Source organism: Rutidosis leptorrhynchoides, chromosome 11 (genome assembly GCF_046630445.1).
Source record: "Rutidosis leptorrhynchoides isolate AG116_Rl617_1_P2 chromosome 11, CSIRO_AGI_Rlap_v1, whole genome shotgun sequence".
In the NCBI taxonomy this organism is placed as follows: domain Eukaryota; kingdom Viridiplantae; phylum Streptophyta; class Magnoliopsida; order Asterales; family Asteraceae; genus Rutidosis; species Rutidosis leptorrhynchoides.
Genome location: NC_092343.1, coordinates 372,294,358 through 372,311,861, shown reverse-complemented (window position 1 = coordinate 372,311,861; position 17,504 = coordinate 372,294,358). Strand labels below are relative to the sequence as shown.

The window sequence follows — 17,504 nt, the reverse complement described above, 5'->3', positions numbered from 1 at the left end:
TAACAATAACAGATACGCGAAGATATGAATTTAACTATACACTGTCTATGCAATAAAGGCAGTAAGACGTGTCTTAGACTTTAAGGATGATAAGCAAATAATTTTTCGACACTAAATGATAAGCAAAACTTTTGACATGCAGACACGGTCGAAGTCCAGACTCATTAATGCATTCTAACGACTATCAGTTAGACTCACTAATGCAAGACCTGGTTCGCTAAGACCACCGCTCTGATACAAACTGTGAAGACCCGTCCTAATCCATCCGGACGAAGTCCATATCGATTATAAACGATTCACAACAGTTGATTACATCGCGAGGTACTTGACCTCTATATGATACATTTTACAAACATTGCAATCGTTTTTGAAAAGACAAACTTTCATTACATCGAAAGTTGACAGGCATGCATACCATTTCATAATATATCCAACTATAATTGACTTGATAATAATCTTGATGAACTCGACGACTCGAATGCAACGTCTTTTGAAATATGCCATGAATGACTCCAAGTAATATCTATAAAATGAGCAAATACACAGCGGAAGATTTCTTTCGTACCTGAGAATAAACATGCTTTAAAGTGTCAACCAAAAGGTTGGTGAGTTCATTAGTTTAACTTAAACAATCGTTTCCATCATTTTAATAGACCACAAGATTTCAGATTTCCATTTCTCATAAACATACGTCCCATGCATAGAGACAAAAATATCATTCATATGGATTGAACACCTGGTAACCGACATTAACAATATGCATATATAAGAATATCCCCATCATTTCGGGATCCTCCTTCGGACATGATATAAATTACGAAGTACTAAAACACCCGGTACTTTGGATGGGGCTTGTTGGGCCCGATAGATCTATCTTTAGGATTCGCGTCAATTAGGGTGTCTGTTCCCTAATTCTTAGATTACCAGACTTAATAAAAAGGGGCATATTCGACTTCGATAATCCAACCATAGAATGTAGTTTCACGTACTTGTGTCAATTTCGTAAAACAGTTATAAAAGTTGCGCATGTATTCTCAGCCCAAAAATATAAAGGGTAAAAAGGCAAATGAAACTCACGATACTGTATTTTGTAGTAAAAATACATATGACGTCATTGAACAATGCAGGGTTGGCCTCGGATTCACGAACCTATATCAATTGTGTATATATTAATACGTATAATGTAAGTTACAAAATTTCATTTATTAATATGTATTATTTATATATTATAGTTTTGTAGAATTTATTCTAACCTTTATTTTAAAACGTATACTTATATTATATTTTAAGTTATATTTTATATAGTGTACAAAAGATTTATTTGTTAAAATAATAATTTAGATAATAATGATTTACTAATAATAATAATAATTTTATTAATAATGATAATACTAATAGCAAAAAAAATGAAAATGATAACTGTTAATGATACTAATAATAATAACTCTAAAATAATATTAATACTAATACCATACTTATGTTAACAATAAGGGTTCTAATATTTATAAAATGATAAATGATAATCATAATAATACTAGTAAATATTAATGATGATACTGATAAATATGATATTATTAATTGTAAATGTACTGATGATACTATTATTTATAAACCGGTACAAATTCTAATATTGATGATAATAATATATTTTTATTTCCTTCATAATAATAATAATAATAATCATAATCATAATCCTAATGATGATAAAATACTAAAATGATAAGTTTATTACTAATAATAATATTATTAATACCTATCATAATAATAATAGTAATGTCTATAATACTTTCAAATATGATAACAAGTATGATACTAATAATAACAATAACAATAACAATCAAAACAATCACAATAATAATAATAATACTAATAATAATTAATATATAATAACAATAATAAAATTAGAAAAGAAAACTACCTCACATGAAAAGAGTTTCAAAAAAAAAAGAAACTGCCGTCCTCTGGACTCGATCTCGTGACCACATGCTCACACGCAAACACTCTCGACCATCCCACCAATTCTGATTCTCTGTACTAATATCGAATTTAAATTTTATATATAAACTGTTTTTCTTCTATTCCTCTTCTTCTCCACAAGTCTCATGGATTCAACAAAACATCAATAACAAAAAAAAAAAACAAAATCGGGGTTCCCTTTAAAGCTTCAAAACATTACAGAAAAAAAAATAATTTGGGTTAAAAAAAAAATATATACTAAAGGCCTACTGCAGCGTCGGTTCTTGGAACAAAAAAAAAATTGATTTCGTAATAGATAACATTATAGATAATGTTTATAACACGAAATAGTTTTCTAAACATGTATAAAAACTACTGGAATCGTCAATTTGATCAGAAACATATACACGAACGCGAATTTGTCTCAAGAACAATTGTTGACTTTTTTTAAACTAAACTTTGACTTCAAAATTCAAGATCGATATAAAGATTTGAGAGTTGAGATTTTGCAGATAGATTCAAAGAAAGATTTCTAACCTTTCTGCATTTTTAGATTTTGAAACTTTATTCAAAATTGAATTAAGAGAAAAAAAAAATTGGAGCGTGCAGAGAAGAAGAAAAAAAAAATATCGCTGTGCTCTTTAATCCCATTGGATTTCCTTTTTATTTGATTTGCAATTATACATAATCATGTTGTAATAATAGAGATCGGTTGATAAAAAATGGAGAAAATGTCAACACATGTTCACGAGTTGGGAGCAGGAAAGAAACAAAAAAAAAAAAAAAATAATAGAGATAAAGGATACAGAGGTCACGCGTATAATATAGATCCCTACTGTTTTTTTTTAATTAATAATAATAATATATAATAACAATACTATTAATATCTAATAATATTAATAAAATTAATAATAATGATAAATATAATATTAATGATAATAATAATTGTAAAAATGATAATAATAATAATAATAATAATACCATACTAATTATGATAATATTAATATTTTATCGATAATAATAATATTAGTAATAATAATCTAATATATACATCCAATTTCATCTTTATATGATATAAAGTGATATTATGAATACAAATATTGATATTTGACACTACAACAACTATATTTGTATTTAAATTTAATTTATTAATATCATCTATTATTATGTAATATTTAATAATTATGTAATATGTATTGTAACATATACTGAATATTATATATTTATGCATTTTAATATAAATATATTATAATATTTATTTACATACTAATTATATTATACTTATGTATGTAATTATGAAAAATATAAATGTTTTATATATGTAAGTATTATATATATTTATTAAAATAGTACATTATTTCATCATAGATATATTATAAATTTCTACATATACATAATATAATAATTATGTATAAAATCGTATATATATAGTTATATTTATGTATATATGTATACTACCATATATATAAAATCATGTTTTAAATGTTGAGTAGATGATTAATTATGTATATTAAACAATTAACTACAAAGTATAACATTGTACATTTAATATTTTGATAACGTTGGTAAAATATGTTTGAATCATTTATATACAATATACTATATATATTCAAAATGAAAATCTTTAGTTATTAAATGTTATCTTTTATAATAACAAAATTACTTAATAGTTCATTAATACTAATATAATTAGTTTTATATATAATTATTTATATTTACATTCTTAATTACAATTAAAGGTTCGTGAATCGTCGGAAATAGTTAAAGGTCAAATGTTATCATGAAATAGTTCAAACATAATGAGACTCGGTTTAATAGACTTTGCTTATCGAGTCGAATCATATAAGATTATGTTTAAATTTGGTCGGAAATTCCCGGGTCATCACAAGAATTAGTAAACCAGTCTACTAATTGACGCGAATCCTAAAGATAGATCTATTGGGCTCAACAAACCCCATCCGTTGTAGCGGATGCTTTAGTACTTCGAGTTTTTATATCATGTCTGATGGATGTCCCGGAATGATGGGGATATTCTTATATGCATCTTGTTAATGTAGGTTACCATGTGTTCAATCCATATGAATGAAATTTTAAACACTTGCGAGTGTATGATTATTGAATAAATGAAATCTTGTGGTCTATTAAAATTATAGAAATGATTGATTATGATAAACCTATGAACTCACCAACCTTTTGGTTGACACTTGAAAGCATGTTTATTCTCAGGTATGAAAGAAATTTTCCGCTGTGCATTTGCTCATTTTAAAGATATTATTTGGAGTCATTCATGACATATTTCAAAAGACGTTGCATTCGAGTCATTGAGTTCATCAAGATTATTATTAAGTCAATTATGGTAGGACATATTATGAAATGGTATGCATGCCGTCAACATTTGATGAAATGAAAGTTTGTCTTTTAAAAACGAATGCAATGTTTGTAAAATGTATCATATAGAGGTCAAATACCTCGCGATGTAACCAAATGTAATGTATTCGTCCAGATGGATTAGGACGGGTCATTAAACATTTAATTTAGTCATTGTACACATGTAAATGTGAATTTTATATATATATATATATATATATATATATATATATATATATATATATATATATATATATATATATATATATATATATATATATATATGATCAAGGGGGAAGTAACCAATCGGAGGGAAGCGGGGGGAAGCAAATTTTTTTTTTTTCGTTTTTTGAAAAAACTTTGTTCACGAACATTATAGATTGGATGAAAATATGAACATTTAATAAAGACACTTTGTGATAAATGTTTTTATTTTGGCGGGAAAACGCTCGAAGAAGTAATATATAACAATTATCGTGTTTTTCGAGCGTATGTTGAGGTTCTAGATATTAGGGTTTATAGGGTTTAGATATTAGGGTTTAGAAATTTAGGGTTTAAGGTTTAGATTTAGGGTTTAGATTTAGGATTTAGATTGAATTTTTAACACGAACGGTTTAGAGTTTAGGGTTTAGGGTTTGGAATTTTGGATTTAGGGACTAAACCCAAAACACAAAACCCTAAACCTTAAACCCCAAACTCTAAATCGGGCTAAATTTTACTTCACAAAACATAAAAAAAACTGTTAATATTCTTCACGATCAATATTATCTTGAATGTTATTTTTGTCTATGGTTTTCTCGCCTAATTAATAATATTCATCACGAAGTGTCTTTTCTAAATGTTTATATTTTCGTGTGATTTTGATCCCTGAAAAAAATTCCAAAAAAACGATTTTTTTTTTTGCTTCCCCTCGATTGGTTACTCCCCCATTGATCCTGCATATATATATATATATATATATATATATATATATATATATATATATATATATATATATATATATATATATACGCTATTAAAATAAATGAAATATATACTTAATCTACAAGTATTCCCTAGAATATTCTCACAACAAAGAAATACACAAATAAGATAATGGATATAAAGGATACAATATTGCAACCACTAAAACATCAAATATTTAAACTACAAAAAAAGTAAAAGTCTAGAATATGCTACCCAAATTACCAAAAGCACCCTAATCCTACAACTAATTCAAATACCTACTAAAGGTATAGTAAGTTAAGTGTTTTAATACAATTTTATGGGTTTTAGAAAAAAGGAATGATAAGTTCATAAAAACTTTACAAAAACTTATTTACAAAATGACATGCACCGATGATGAGAAGTATGAAATATGATAGAAAAAATAAAATGATTTTGTTAGTGAAAGTTAATTATATACCTATATATCTAAAAGGTAAATTGGAAATGAATAGTACTATTTCTTTTTCCACTTTTTGCAAACTTAATCTCTTAACTTTCATTAAAATATAAATCAAACCCCCCATTTTATACGTATATTTTCGCCCAAATTTCACAAGCTTAACCCCCTAACTTTTATTAAAATACAAATCGAACCCCCACTTTACTAACTTTTTTTTTACTAGTATTCAATTTTCACAAACTTAACCCCCTAACTTTTATTAAAATATATACCTATATATCTAAAAGGTAAAGTGGAAATGAATAATACTATTTCTTTTTCCACTTTTCGCAAACTTAACCCCCTAACTTTCATTAAAATACAAATCAAACCCCCCACTTTATACGTATATTTTCTCCCAAATTTCACAAACTTAACCCCCTAACTTTTATTAAAATACAAATCGAACCCACACTTTACTAATTTTTTTTTACTAGTATTCAATTTTCACAAACTTAACCCCCTAACTTTTATTAAAATACAAATCGAACCCCCACTTTATACGTAAAGTTTTTTCAAATTTCACAAACTTAACCCACTAACTTTTATTAAAATACAAATCGAACCCCCACTTTACAAATTTTTTTTTTTTAAAATAAAACCCGAACGCTAAAAGAAGCAACTTTCACAAAAGGAACAACCCTTCAATGTTATGTCGAAAAAAATTCTTTTTTACAAAATAGATCAAGACTTTTTTTTAAACTCGCATTCAAAACGGAGCCCCCGGCGCGAAGCGAGGGCTCCACAACTAGTTGACCACTAATTTTGTGAAAGTATTTCCAAAAGTTCACTATACGTCACATCATTAACCCCTCATAAGCTCATCACAATTTTTTTTTTTACTATCAGATGGATCCAGTTTAATTATTTAATTAACTCAATGTGTAATTAATTATGCTAAGTGTACAAGTATTTAAATGACAAAATTTCATTCCTCGTCCCTGAACTTTACATCGATTTTGACTCCCTGTCCTTTTTCTTTTTTTTTTGTGCATCCCTCGTCACTAAACTATGAAAAGAGTACATCCCTCGTCCCCCGTTTACTTTCTGTCTATTTTTCTGTTAAATGAAGTCATGTGCTAAGCATGTGAGGGTAGTTTCATCATTTTACATATTTCTTTTATTTTATTATTGTAAATATATACTACAAAATAAACCCAAATATCCTTTCACCTCTCCTTCACCTACCCTCCACCCTCTTTCTTCCACATTCTTCCACAGACTTCCCTCTTTCTTCAATTATTACAATTTGTGTAAATGGTTTAATTTTATTAGTTGAAATTACTCAAAAGATTTACCAATAAATGTTTTGGAGATGATCCAAGTGGATCTTATAGCATGTCGAAGATAGTCAACAAGAGACATTTTACAAGATTGAAGAATCTTTTAGATGATCCCAAGGTCAAATCTTCGATCGTTTATGGTGGTTTGTTGGATGAAGAGAATTTGTAAGTTCAACTTTTGATGAAAACGTTATATAGAGTTCATGACCCAAAATGCACGTCGTAAAACATAACCACTATACTGTATAAAAGTCCTTCACCCTCTTGCTATTTTAAAGGTGTATTCTCATGTTTCAATCTCACTATTTGGTTTTTCTTTTTTTTTTGTTTGTTTTTTTTTCTTTAATTTTTTTGCGATTTTATTTTGAAAACTTGGTATAATCTCAGATTTGGAACTCAAGGTGATGTTCTTGTCTATATTTTACTAGTTAATAATTAACTACTCCCTATATAATAATAAATCACAATACTTGTATTAATTCAAATTTAATTATTAATTTTGGTTGCAACAAATGGTAATGGTGGTGCAGGAAGCTGTGTGTGCAATTGGGTGAAGAATATGGCGTTTTTATTGATAAATTGAATCCATTTTATTTTATTGCAAGTTAAAATAGGAAATAAAAAAAAACAGTGAGCTGTATGAGTGAACGAATTTTTTTTTTCCATTTTATGGAATTTGTATGAGAAGCTGTTGATGATACCATAAACTATGTCACCAACGAAATTTTTTTCAGATGATTTTCGTCATCTTTTAATTTTCTATATAAATATAATAAATAAATATAAATTTAAGAGTAAATTACAAGCGATTCTCTTTGGTTTACACTAATTATTTGAGCGTTTTACCATGATTATTGAAGAATTTTAGTAAGGAAACAAGGAGAATCAACCAAAAAAAGATGAAAAAGGAAGAAAGACTATTAGGGATGAGGAATGATGAAGGGGTAAAGGGAACAAAGAGAAACAAAGACTGAAATACCCTCACATGTTTTGCACATGCTTGACTTAACGGCTGAAATAGACAGAAAGTAGACGGGGGGACGAGGGATGTACTCTTTTCATAGTTTAGTGACGAGGGATGCACAAAAAAAAAGAAAAAGGACAGAGAGTCAAAATCGATGTAAAGTTCAGGGACGATGAATGAAATTTTGTCTATTTAAATTAAAGAAGCTCGTCAAATAAATTTATATGAATTCACAAAGACAATGGAGTACTTACATTGGCTTACGTTTGACTTGGCTTGTTCGTGTTAATGGCGTTAATATTGACACAAAGATTTGACTTGTTTTTAGTGTGTGCATACGTCCCTGATGAATGAGAGTGTTCTAAACAAATATATTTTGTAATTTCTTCTAAATTAAAGGTTTATTTTTTTTTGAAAGACACGTTTTTGTAATCACTGATGGGGGAATGACCTACGTACTCGATCATTTTACACACACACACGCGTTTTCAGGAGAAAACTCAACCACACTACAGAGACTCGATCTTTAAACAATTCCGAATGGCAGACAAAGCGGGCCGAAATCCTGGAATACGGGTCAGTAAAACCTTCCCGGAATGACTTCATAAATCGAGTAAATACACTGAAATATTTTATGGATGAAACTTGAACTTGAGACCTACCACTTTATTCAACACACAAGGTATTGGATATATCGCTAGACCGGCACGGCTACAAATTAAAGGTTAACAAGTTAAGGAGCCCGCGCTTCGCAGCGGAACTCCAAAGCAGGCCCTAATGGAAAATCAAGTGGTTGGAGAAAAAAACAATGTGTATGAAAGGTGGCCCAAACCATTTAGCGTTTTTTAAAAGGCATCCGTTTTGTGAGTAGTTAGTTGCGTTGTGTTCATAAAATTATTTTAAGTTCAACTGTATTGTTGGAAAAATTTAACTAGCGCGAGCGAGAAGATATGGCCCGTTGTAGATTTTGATGGAGTTTATCTAAGATTTTTTTATAAAAATTCTGGTTCGGGACTGATTTGTATTTTGACCAAAGTTGGGGGGTCATTTCTGAAAATTCTAGTTAGGGGCCGATTTGTACTTTTGACCAAAGTTGAAGGGTTATTTTGAAAAAGTGGATTTTACTAATAAAATACTGTTAGGAATAGTAAATTGATACTCTCTATTGAATATATACTAGTGTACGAACCCTCGCTTAGCGCCGGGGGTTCGGTTTTCAATATATATTATTGCGTTTAATTCGTGGCTATGAAATTGTCGACTTTTAAAAATTAAACGCAAAATTAACGTGTATGAAAAGTACCCCAAATATTTAGCGTTTTTTAAAAAGCGTCCGTTTTGCGTATAGCTAGTGACGTTGTGTTCCTAAAATTATTTCGAGTTTAACGATGGTGTCAGAAAAATTTGACTCGTTGCGAGCGAGAAGATATAGCCCGTTGAATATTTGGGTAGAGTTTATCTTTTATAAAAATAGTAATTTGACACTTTACCCCCTGTATGAGGGGTCGATTTATTTTTTTTTTGGAGAAAGTGTGGGGGGTTTTGTTGTGCAAATGAAAGTTAGTTAAGTTACCAAAAAAAATGAAAAGGCAAAAATACTCTTTGACACTATTCATTACCCCTCTCTCTTTTAGATATAGGTATAAAGACACTATTCATTACTCCTCCCTCTTTTAGATATAGGTATAAAGGTATAATATAATATAATATAATATAATATAATAATATAATTAATAATTAATTAATCTTAGACTAACTATGAGCACCTATATACCGAATTTATTCAGTATATACCATTTCAAGAAATTTCCGACGCTCAACGCAAAGTCCAAACTTGAAGCCATTAGAAAAACAAAAAATAAATTTAAATTAAAAATAAAAAATACTCCGTAAAAAATTAAGAAAAACGATCTCTAGATTACATCGCCGGTATCTTTACCAACTCTTCGCAAGCCAATAAATATAAAAGAAAAGAAGGGTACTTGATTCTGGGTTCACTTTGAAGAACAAGAAGGAAAAAAGTCAAATTATGCAAGTTTGACAAATCTGTAAGTCATTGTTTTCAATATGGGCTTTTTGAATTCGTGTAAAAGATCTTAACTTTATTGATTTTTAATTTGAATTTGTTGATGTTCAATACTTGTTTTTAGGGTTTTAATTGTTAGTGGAATGTACTTGTGATTGAATTGAATGATGTGTTGTTTGAACCTTTTGCTTAACATTTCTGCATTTTAACTGAATTTGTGTGCTAAATTTAAATTGGGTTCATTCGATTCATAAAAAGATTATTTGAACTTAGATCAATTTGATTAATTTGGAAGTTTTGAACATGGGTTCTTGAAATCTTTCTATATTTTGGATTTATTGTGTTGTTTCTCATATATGGGGTTCTTCAGTTATGCAAGTTAATCAGTTAAAGTTCTTGGCTTTAGGGTTTTGAATCTTGTGTTATTTGAATTGTTAAATTAATCTTAAACACACTTTCTTGAAATCTTTAATTTTTTTTTAATTTTTATTGTATATTTTCTCAAAACTGGTTTTTTTTAGGTATCAAAGCTAGTCAACTTCAGTTCTTGGCTTTAATGTTTAATTTCATCTCAGTTTTTTAAACATTTTCTTTCAGTTTCTAGTTACCCTGTATCACACCTCATTTGATTTTCTTTTTTGTATTAATAAAGTGTGTTTATGTTTATGATCATGTGATCGATTTCTTAATTTGTGTTACCTGCAGATCTTTTGATACAAATCATAATATAAGAAGCTCGGAGTCCAAAATTTTCAACCTTTAGAATATTTCGACTTGGTTTTTTGAGATTATTCAATTGGTTTAAAACGTTATCAATTTTGGGAGTTTAAGATTTTAGTGCAGAAAACTGACTGTTTTCTGATGAACCGAAATTAGAAGTCAACAAATAATCAAGTTTTGACTATTGAATAATAAAAGTTAGCCGAGATGATAAGTCGAGTAGGAAGTTATCTTTCTCAAAGTGTATATTCTGTTGCAACCCCGTTTCATCCGTTTGGTGGGGCCGTTGATATAATTGTAGTTCAACAACAAGATGGATCTTTTAGAACCACACCATGGTACGTAAGATTCGGGAAATTTCAAGGTGTTCTTAAAGGTGCCGAAAAAATTGTAAAAATTGAAGTTAATGGGGTCGAAGCCGATTTCCATATGTATCTTGATAATTCGGGCGAAGCTTATTTTGTCAAAGAAGTTTCACCCGAAAAAGATAACAATAACAATAATAACGTAAATGTAAATGATTCCGAGAGTTTATTAGATTCAAAAGAAGACAATTTATCGCCTGAAAAAAACATTAACGTCGAGGTTAAGTTTCGTGATGACCATGAAGAAAGTACGGAATCCGATAGTGAAAAGAGATTTTATGAATTTCAAGATGAACAATCACCTTCGCTTGATGGGTCGATCGATTTGTATGATAATGTTGAAGGTGATACCGAATCGCATAATTCGGAAGTTGTTTTATTTAGTATCGATGGTCAAATTTTGTCGGCACCGATAACGTCGACGGAGGAAAATACGGAAAATGTTCAATTGAGTACGCCTCAGTTTCATTTGGGCCCTGTTGAAACCCCGGAATTTGGGAATGATTTGGAGTTTAGTAATGAATCTACTTGGGCTCATTATTTAAGTGATTTTAACCGAGCGAAAGATAATGGTAGTGATAATAAAGTGAACTTAGAACGAGAGTTATCGATAAAAAGTGTGGTTGAAGATGGACCGAGTTTTGTTACAAAAGAGGATGTTTTTAAGAGCTGTTTGGCACTAAATGATTTGGGAAAACAAGAGAAGATCGATGATCGTGATGTAGATGTCGAAAAAGTTGGATCTTTGAATCCAGAAGTTGAAATTGGAGGGGTTGAAAAGGTAGATTCTTCTAATTTGGAGGTTAATAATGATGAAGGGGTTGAAAATGTTGAATCTTCTAATTTGGAGGTTAAAGGTGATGCAGGGGTTGAAAATGTTGAATCTTCAAATTTGGCGGTTAAAGGTGATGAAGGGGTTAAAAAAGTTGAATCTTCAAATTTGGAGGTTAAAGGTGATGAAGGGGTTAAAAATGATGTATCTTTAAATTTGGAGGTTAAAAGTGATGAAGTGGTTGAAAATGTTGAATCTACAAATTTGGAGGTTAAAGGTGATGAAGGGGTGGAAAAGGCGGAATCTTTAAACTTGGGGGCTAAAATTGAAAATGTAGAATCTTTGAATTTAGAGGTTAGAACCAAATCTACAGGGTTGAGTTCACTGGATATTGAACGTAAACTATCTGATGTGGAAATTATTAAAGATCAAGATCATGAAGTATCTGAATGGGTCGAAAATAGTTCAAATGGGCTTGATACTAGAGACGAGAGTGTAATTGAGATGCCGCAACAATATTCTGATGATAATCGACATTTTGATGGGCCAAGTCGCAGAGGTAAGTGATACTGTAATGAATCGAATTTCGTAGGGGTCAAAATGGGTCTGGTCGGTTGGGTTAACTCGAAACCTTTTTTTGTGGATTGTCATAAGTGATGTTGCCATATTGGTACAATAGGAAATCTAGTTTTTTATTTTTTATTTTTTAAATTTGGAAAAAATAAAGTAAAATGATTTATAAGGTTCTATGCGTTAAAATGAGTGTTGCAAAACCTACCTGACCCGTATAAAACTTACCCATGTTGACCCGTATAAAACTTACCCATGTTGACCCATCATTCCCATTTTGCCATCTTTAGCAATAAGATACTATTGCATCTTATTGGGACAACACCAAAAATCGAAACGTTTGAAATTACAATGTTAAAGGTGATAATGCTCATAATGGTAGGTCGGCTATAGTTATTCTGATTTTATAATTTAATCGATATTATCAGGCATCGAGTTATCTCTTTGTGGGAACTTACTTCGACCCGGTATGGGATTGAGTACAGCAGCCGACACTTTCAACGCGCACCGCATACACGAAGAAGAATTTCGAAACGCTGCGGCATCAATTATAAAAAACGACAGCTTAATAGTCAAAATCGAAGATAAATACTTCACGTTTGAAAAAGTTGCTCATATCGTTCTTGGAAAGATTGCATACGGTTTAGATTTGCCCGTTGAATCTTGTGATGCGATACCTGTGGAATTGAGTGGGGCCCGTGATGATAGTGGGCTTCCTTCGACCCCATCGCGTAGGTGGCGATTATGGCCCATTCCTTTTAGACGGGTCAAAACGCTTGACCATAATTCAAGTAACCTTTCGGGTGAAGATATTTTTCTTGATTCCGAATCGGTGTTTGACTCACCGCAACCGGTTGAAACAACGCCAACGCCTACTCATTCTCCGAAGAAACAATTTGTTAGAACAAATGCTCCCACTACCGAGCAAATAGCGTCGTTGAATTTAAAAGATGGACAAAATATGGTGTCGTTTATTTTCTCTACTAGAGTTTTGGGAGTTCAAAAGGTTCGTCCTTTATGGTTATTTAATTATGTTCCACATCTATTTATTATATTCGAATCGTTGAATGTTATATATGTAGGTGGATGCTCATATTTACTTGTGGAAATGGAATGCAAGAATTGTGATTTCGGATGTTGATGGGACTATCACAAAGTAAGACTGTGTTTGGATGTTACTTTGTGGTGTGAAGTTTTAATAATTAGATTTTTGTATTTATCTTACTTTTGTCATAATATATGTCATTGCAGGTCTGATGTTCTTGGTCAATTCATGCCGTTAGTTGGGAAAGATTGGACTCAATCTGGGGTAGCTAGACTCTTCTCTGCGATAAAGGTATTTATTTCACACTAAAAATCTTATATTTTTATATATGCGCATATACATCAAGTTATTCATGCTAATTTGCAGGAAAACGGATATCAATTATTGTTTTTAAGCGCTCGTGCAATTGTTCAAGCATATCTGACTAGAAGTTTTCTCCTTAATCTCAAGCAGGTGCTCATTGACAACTTTTCAAATATGCATTACTAGTAGTAGTATCTAATTATGGTTATGGATTATCAACGTTTTGATTTATGTAGGATGGGAAAGCTTTACCGAATGGTCCGGTTGTTATTTCGCCCGATGGCTTATTTCCTTCGTTGTTCCGAGAAGGTGAGTGCGTACTTTTACTAATAAGTTTCGGTTTAATACATGCTTAATAAAATTGGTCAACTTGTACACTTTTGACAACTATGGTACTTGTTTGTTTCTGTTTGTGGCAGTTATCAGAAGAGCTCCTCATGAGTTCAAGATTGCATGTTTAGAAGTAAGTGGAATGGATTAATTAAAATGTTCGTTTCAATTTATATGCAAGTTCACAGATGAGATTCGGGTGCATTTTTTTAATAAGAATTTTTAAAAACTTTTTTGCAGGACATTAAAGCTCTTTTTCCAGCTGATTACAATCCGTTTTATGCGGGTTTTGGTAACAGAGACACGGATGAACTTAGCTACAGAAAAATAGGGATTCCTAAAGGAAAAATCTTTATTATTAATCCTAAGGTAATTGTTACCCCGATATACCTGTTCGACCCTTTACTTATGAAACGGTCGATTAGGAATTAAATTAAATTAAGATAAATAATTAATAATATGGGTCTGAGGCTGCCTAAAATTCGTAATTACTTTTATACAGAAGTTTGTCTCATATCCGAGACGATTTAGTTTTATGATAATTTAAAACTTTATATATGTTTATAAAATTCTATTTCCAAGTATTGGACAGAAGTGTTTTTTTCCTACCTAACCCTGTGTCTACCCTCATACAAAGATTTGCCCTTTTTGACTCCCAACTTATTTGACCCGCCCATTTGCTACCTATAATAAGATTATGGCCTTACCGGTACAGGTCCAAGTATTTGAACCACATAGTCGACCGTTGTGGTTTGACTACTAAAATTGACCTCATCGAGTCTAATAACTTGAAATGGCAGGGTGAGGTAGCCATTAGTCATCGTATGGACATGAAGGGAAAGTCTTACACATCTTTGCACACATTAGTCAACGACATGTTTCCCCCTACATCAATGATTGAGCAGGTGCGTTTCTTGTCACTATTTTCTCTCATAGACATTTATTGTATGCTCCCAGTGTTGTAAACGCCGGCCAACTAGTTGATTTGTTGACTAGCCCGTCCCGTTTCGCCCAAAAACGTGTGATTAGTCGGTCATCGTTAAAAAGTCGGTCTGTCAAAGTCGGTCTGTCAAAGTCGGTCAAAGTTTGTCAATGTTGGTCAAAGTTAGGTCAAAATTCTAATATTTTTATACTCAGAATTTTTTTGTGTCCTGTACATTTGTTTGAAATATTTATGTTTGAAATAATTGTGTCATATATGTATGTTTATTTATATTACTAAAAGTCAACGTTAGTCAACGTCCGCGACTTCTTCCAACCTTGAATCTCTCGTTGACTCACGGGCAGTTAATTTGGGTAATTGTGCAGGAAGATTTTAACTCGTGGAATTATTGGAGAGTACCGTTGCCGGATGTTGAATTGTAATAATTTCTTACACTGAATCAATCCTAATCGTTAGCGATGGCTGCTGACATGGACAGATGTTGTTCATTAGCATATAGTTAAATTTGTGAGTGATGGATCGAGTTTTTGTTCTCTATCAAGCTCTCGGGTTTATTAGCATCCTTACTGATGTAGTTATGATAAGCATTGATTCGTATACTAAACGAATGTCTGTATCCATTTGTAAATTGACATTAGTTGAGTTGATGCTACTCTAGAAGGAACTGTTTCTTTAAATAGTATACTTGGATATTAATTTCATTTATAGTTAACCCATCCCAAGGTAGCCCAGTGATTGGGGCTCATGACATCCTTGCAAGAGGTCTGAAGTTCGAATCTTGGGATGGCCAGGGAAGGGTTGGAAACAGCCAGAGAGTATTCCTGATGGGTTGCGTACAGTAGATTATGGGGTCGGATTACTTGCTGTGATGACCCGGAAATTTCTGACCAAATTTAAACTTAATCTTTGTATGATTAAACGTTTCCGATACGATAAGCAAAGTCTGTAATGTTGAGTCACGAAAGTTTTGGAACTATATTCATATAATCAATTATTCTTTGTTCTCGACGATTCACGAACAATATATATAACTTAATGTGCATATATATATATATATATATATATATATATATATATATATATATATATATATATATATATATATATATATATATATATATGATTTCAAGTTATTTAGTAAACGATAGTAACATTCGTTTGTTAATTCGATTGATATTTAGATAAGTGAACTAAAACGTTTAAGATGAACAAGTAAAACACTAATTTGCTACAGTATTTTCGAATTGCTACAGTACCCAAAATGCTACAGTGTTTTCGAAAATTACTATTTTTACAGTAAAAAAAACTTTGCTACAGTAAAACACTATTTCAAAATGAAAATGTATATATATATTTTACAAGGTGATAAAATAAAATATTAACTTAATCTTAAAACGATTTGATTTAAAATAATATTATTAAATATATATTAATAAATAACGAGACGTTGATTTATAGAAGTAAATGACCAAAACACTCAAATGTATAAGTTATATTTCAAGTGGTATAATTTATGGATAATTTAAATCTATATTTTGACAAAGGTACGAGTCACTAAACGTAAAGCACAAGTTTTCTCAGTGTACGAAAGGACGTTCGAGAAACCGGAAGCGGGACATAAGTCGAGTGAAGACGTACGACTTATCGGAACAAAAATTACAGATTAACTATGCACGAGAATTTAATATAATATATAAATAATTATATAAATTAAATATATTGTATATATTATAAAAAAATATGTCGACGAGCTAAAAGATAAAAGATTGTGAGTTGGATCCTTGGCTCATGCGATCGCATGAGGTGGTTTGGTGGCTCAAGTGCTATAAATTCGATGGTTTTGCGTTTTGTTCACTTCACTTTATTATATATTACTCCGTAAGTTATTTATTTATTTAAATTATTATTATTATTATTATTATTATTATTATTATTATTATTATTATTATTATTATTATTATTATTATTATTATTATTATTATTATTAATATTATTATTAATCTTATTATTATTATTATTATTATTATTATTATTATTATTATTATTATTATTATTATTATTATTATTATTATTATTATTATTATTAGTATTATACATAAAATACTACGACGAGGTTATGTCCAAAAGATTTCAAAAATGGTTTTCGAGCGGGATAGAGCTAAGGAAATTATGGGTTATTGCCAAGAAGGTTATGGGTATTGTTCGGGAGTATTACTTCTAAGTCAAACCTAGTGTTTATCATCTCTGTTGCGTCTACGTACTTTTCTGCAATATTGAATCACAATATTGATACGTTGAGATCTACGGTTAATTTTGCATTCCAAGTTTCGGTCATTTTTGGTGAACGACCTTATGTGCTGCTAAGGTGAGTTTCATTTGCTCCCTTTTTAATTGCTTTTGCAATATATATTTTTGGGCTGAGAATACATGCACT

The 17,504-nt window shown here is 30.4% G+C and overlaps 1 protein-coding gene across 2 annotated transcripts; it reads left to right on the top strand.

Annotated features, from left to right (window-relative positions):
- Positions 1-9,835: 9,835 nt before the first annotated feature.
- On the top strand, positions 9,836-16,029 carry LOC139877729 (phosphatidate phosphatase PAH1-like). Of its 2 annotated transcripts, XM_071865154.1 has the most exons (12): positions 9,836-10,044; positions 10,728-12,053; positions 12,102-12,438; positions 12,878-13,455; positions 13,532-13,605; positions 13,701-13,785; positions 13,861-13,947; positions 14,034-14,106; positions 14,217-14,260; positions 14,368-14,496; positions 14,928-15,032; positions 15,436-16,029. In XM_071865154.1, the coding sequence occupies exons 2-12, from the start codon at positions 10,950-10,952 to the stop codon at positions 15,490-15,492; spliced, it is 2,673 nt and encodes an 890-aa protein (XP_071721255.1). In that variant the 5' UTR covers positions 9,836-10,044; positions 10,728-10,949; the 3' UTR covers positions 15,493-16,029. The 2 variants fall into 2 exon arrangements, with proteins under 2 accessions (XP_071721255.1, XP_071721254.1); XM_071865153.1 differs by having other exon boundaries at positions 10,728-12,438.
- Positions 16,030-17,504: the final 1,475 nt, after the last annotated feature.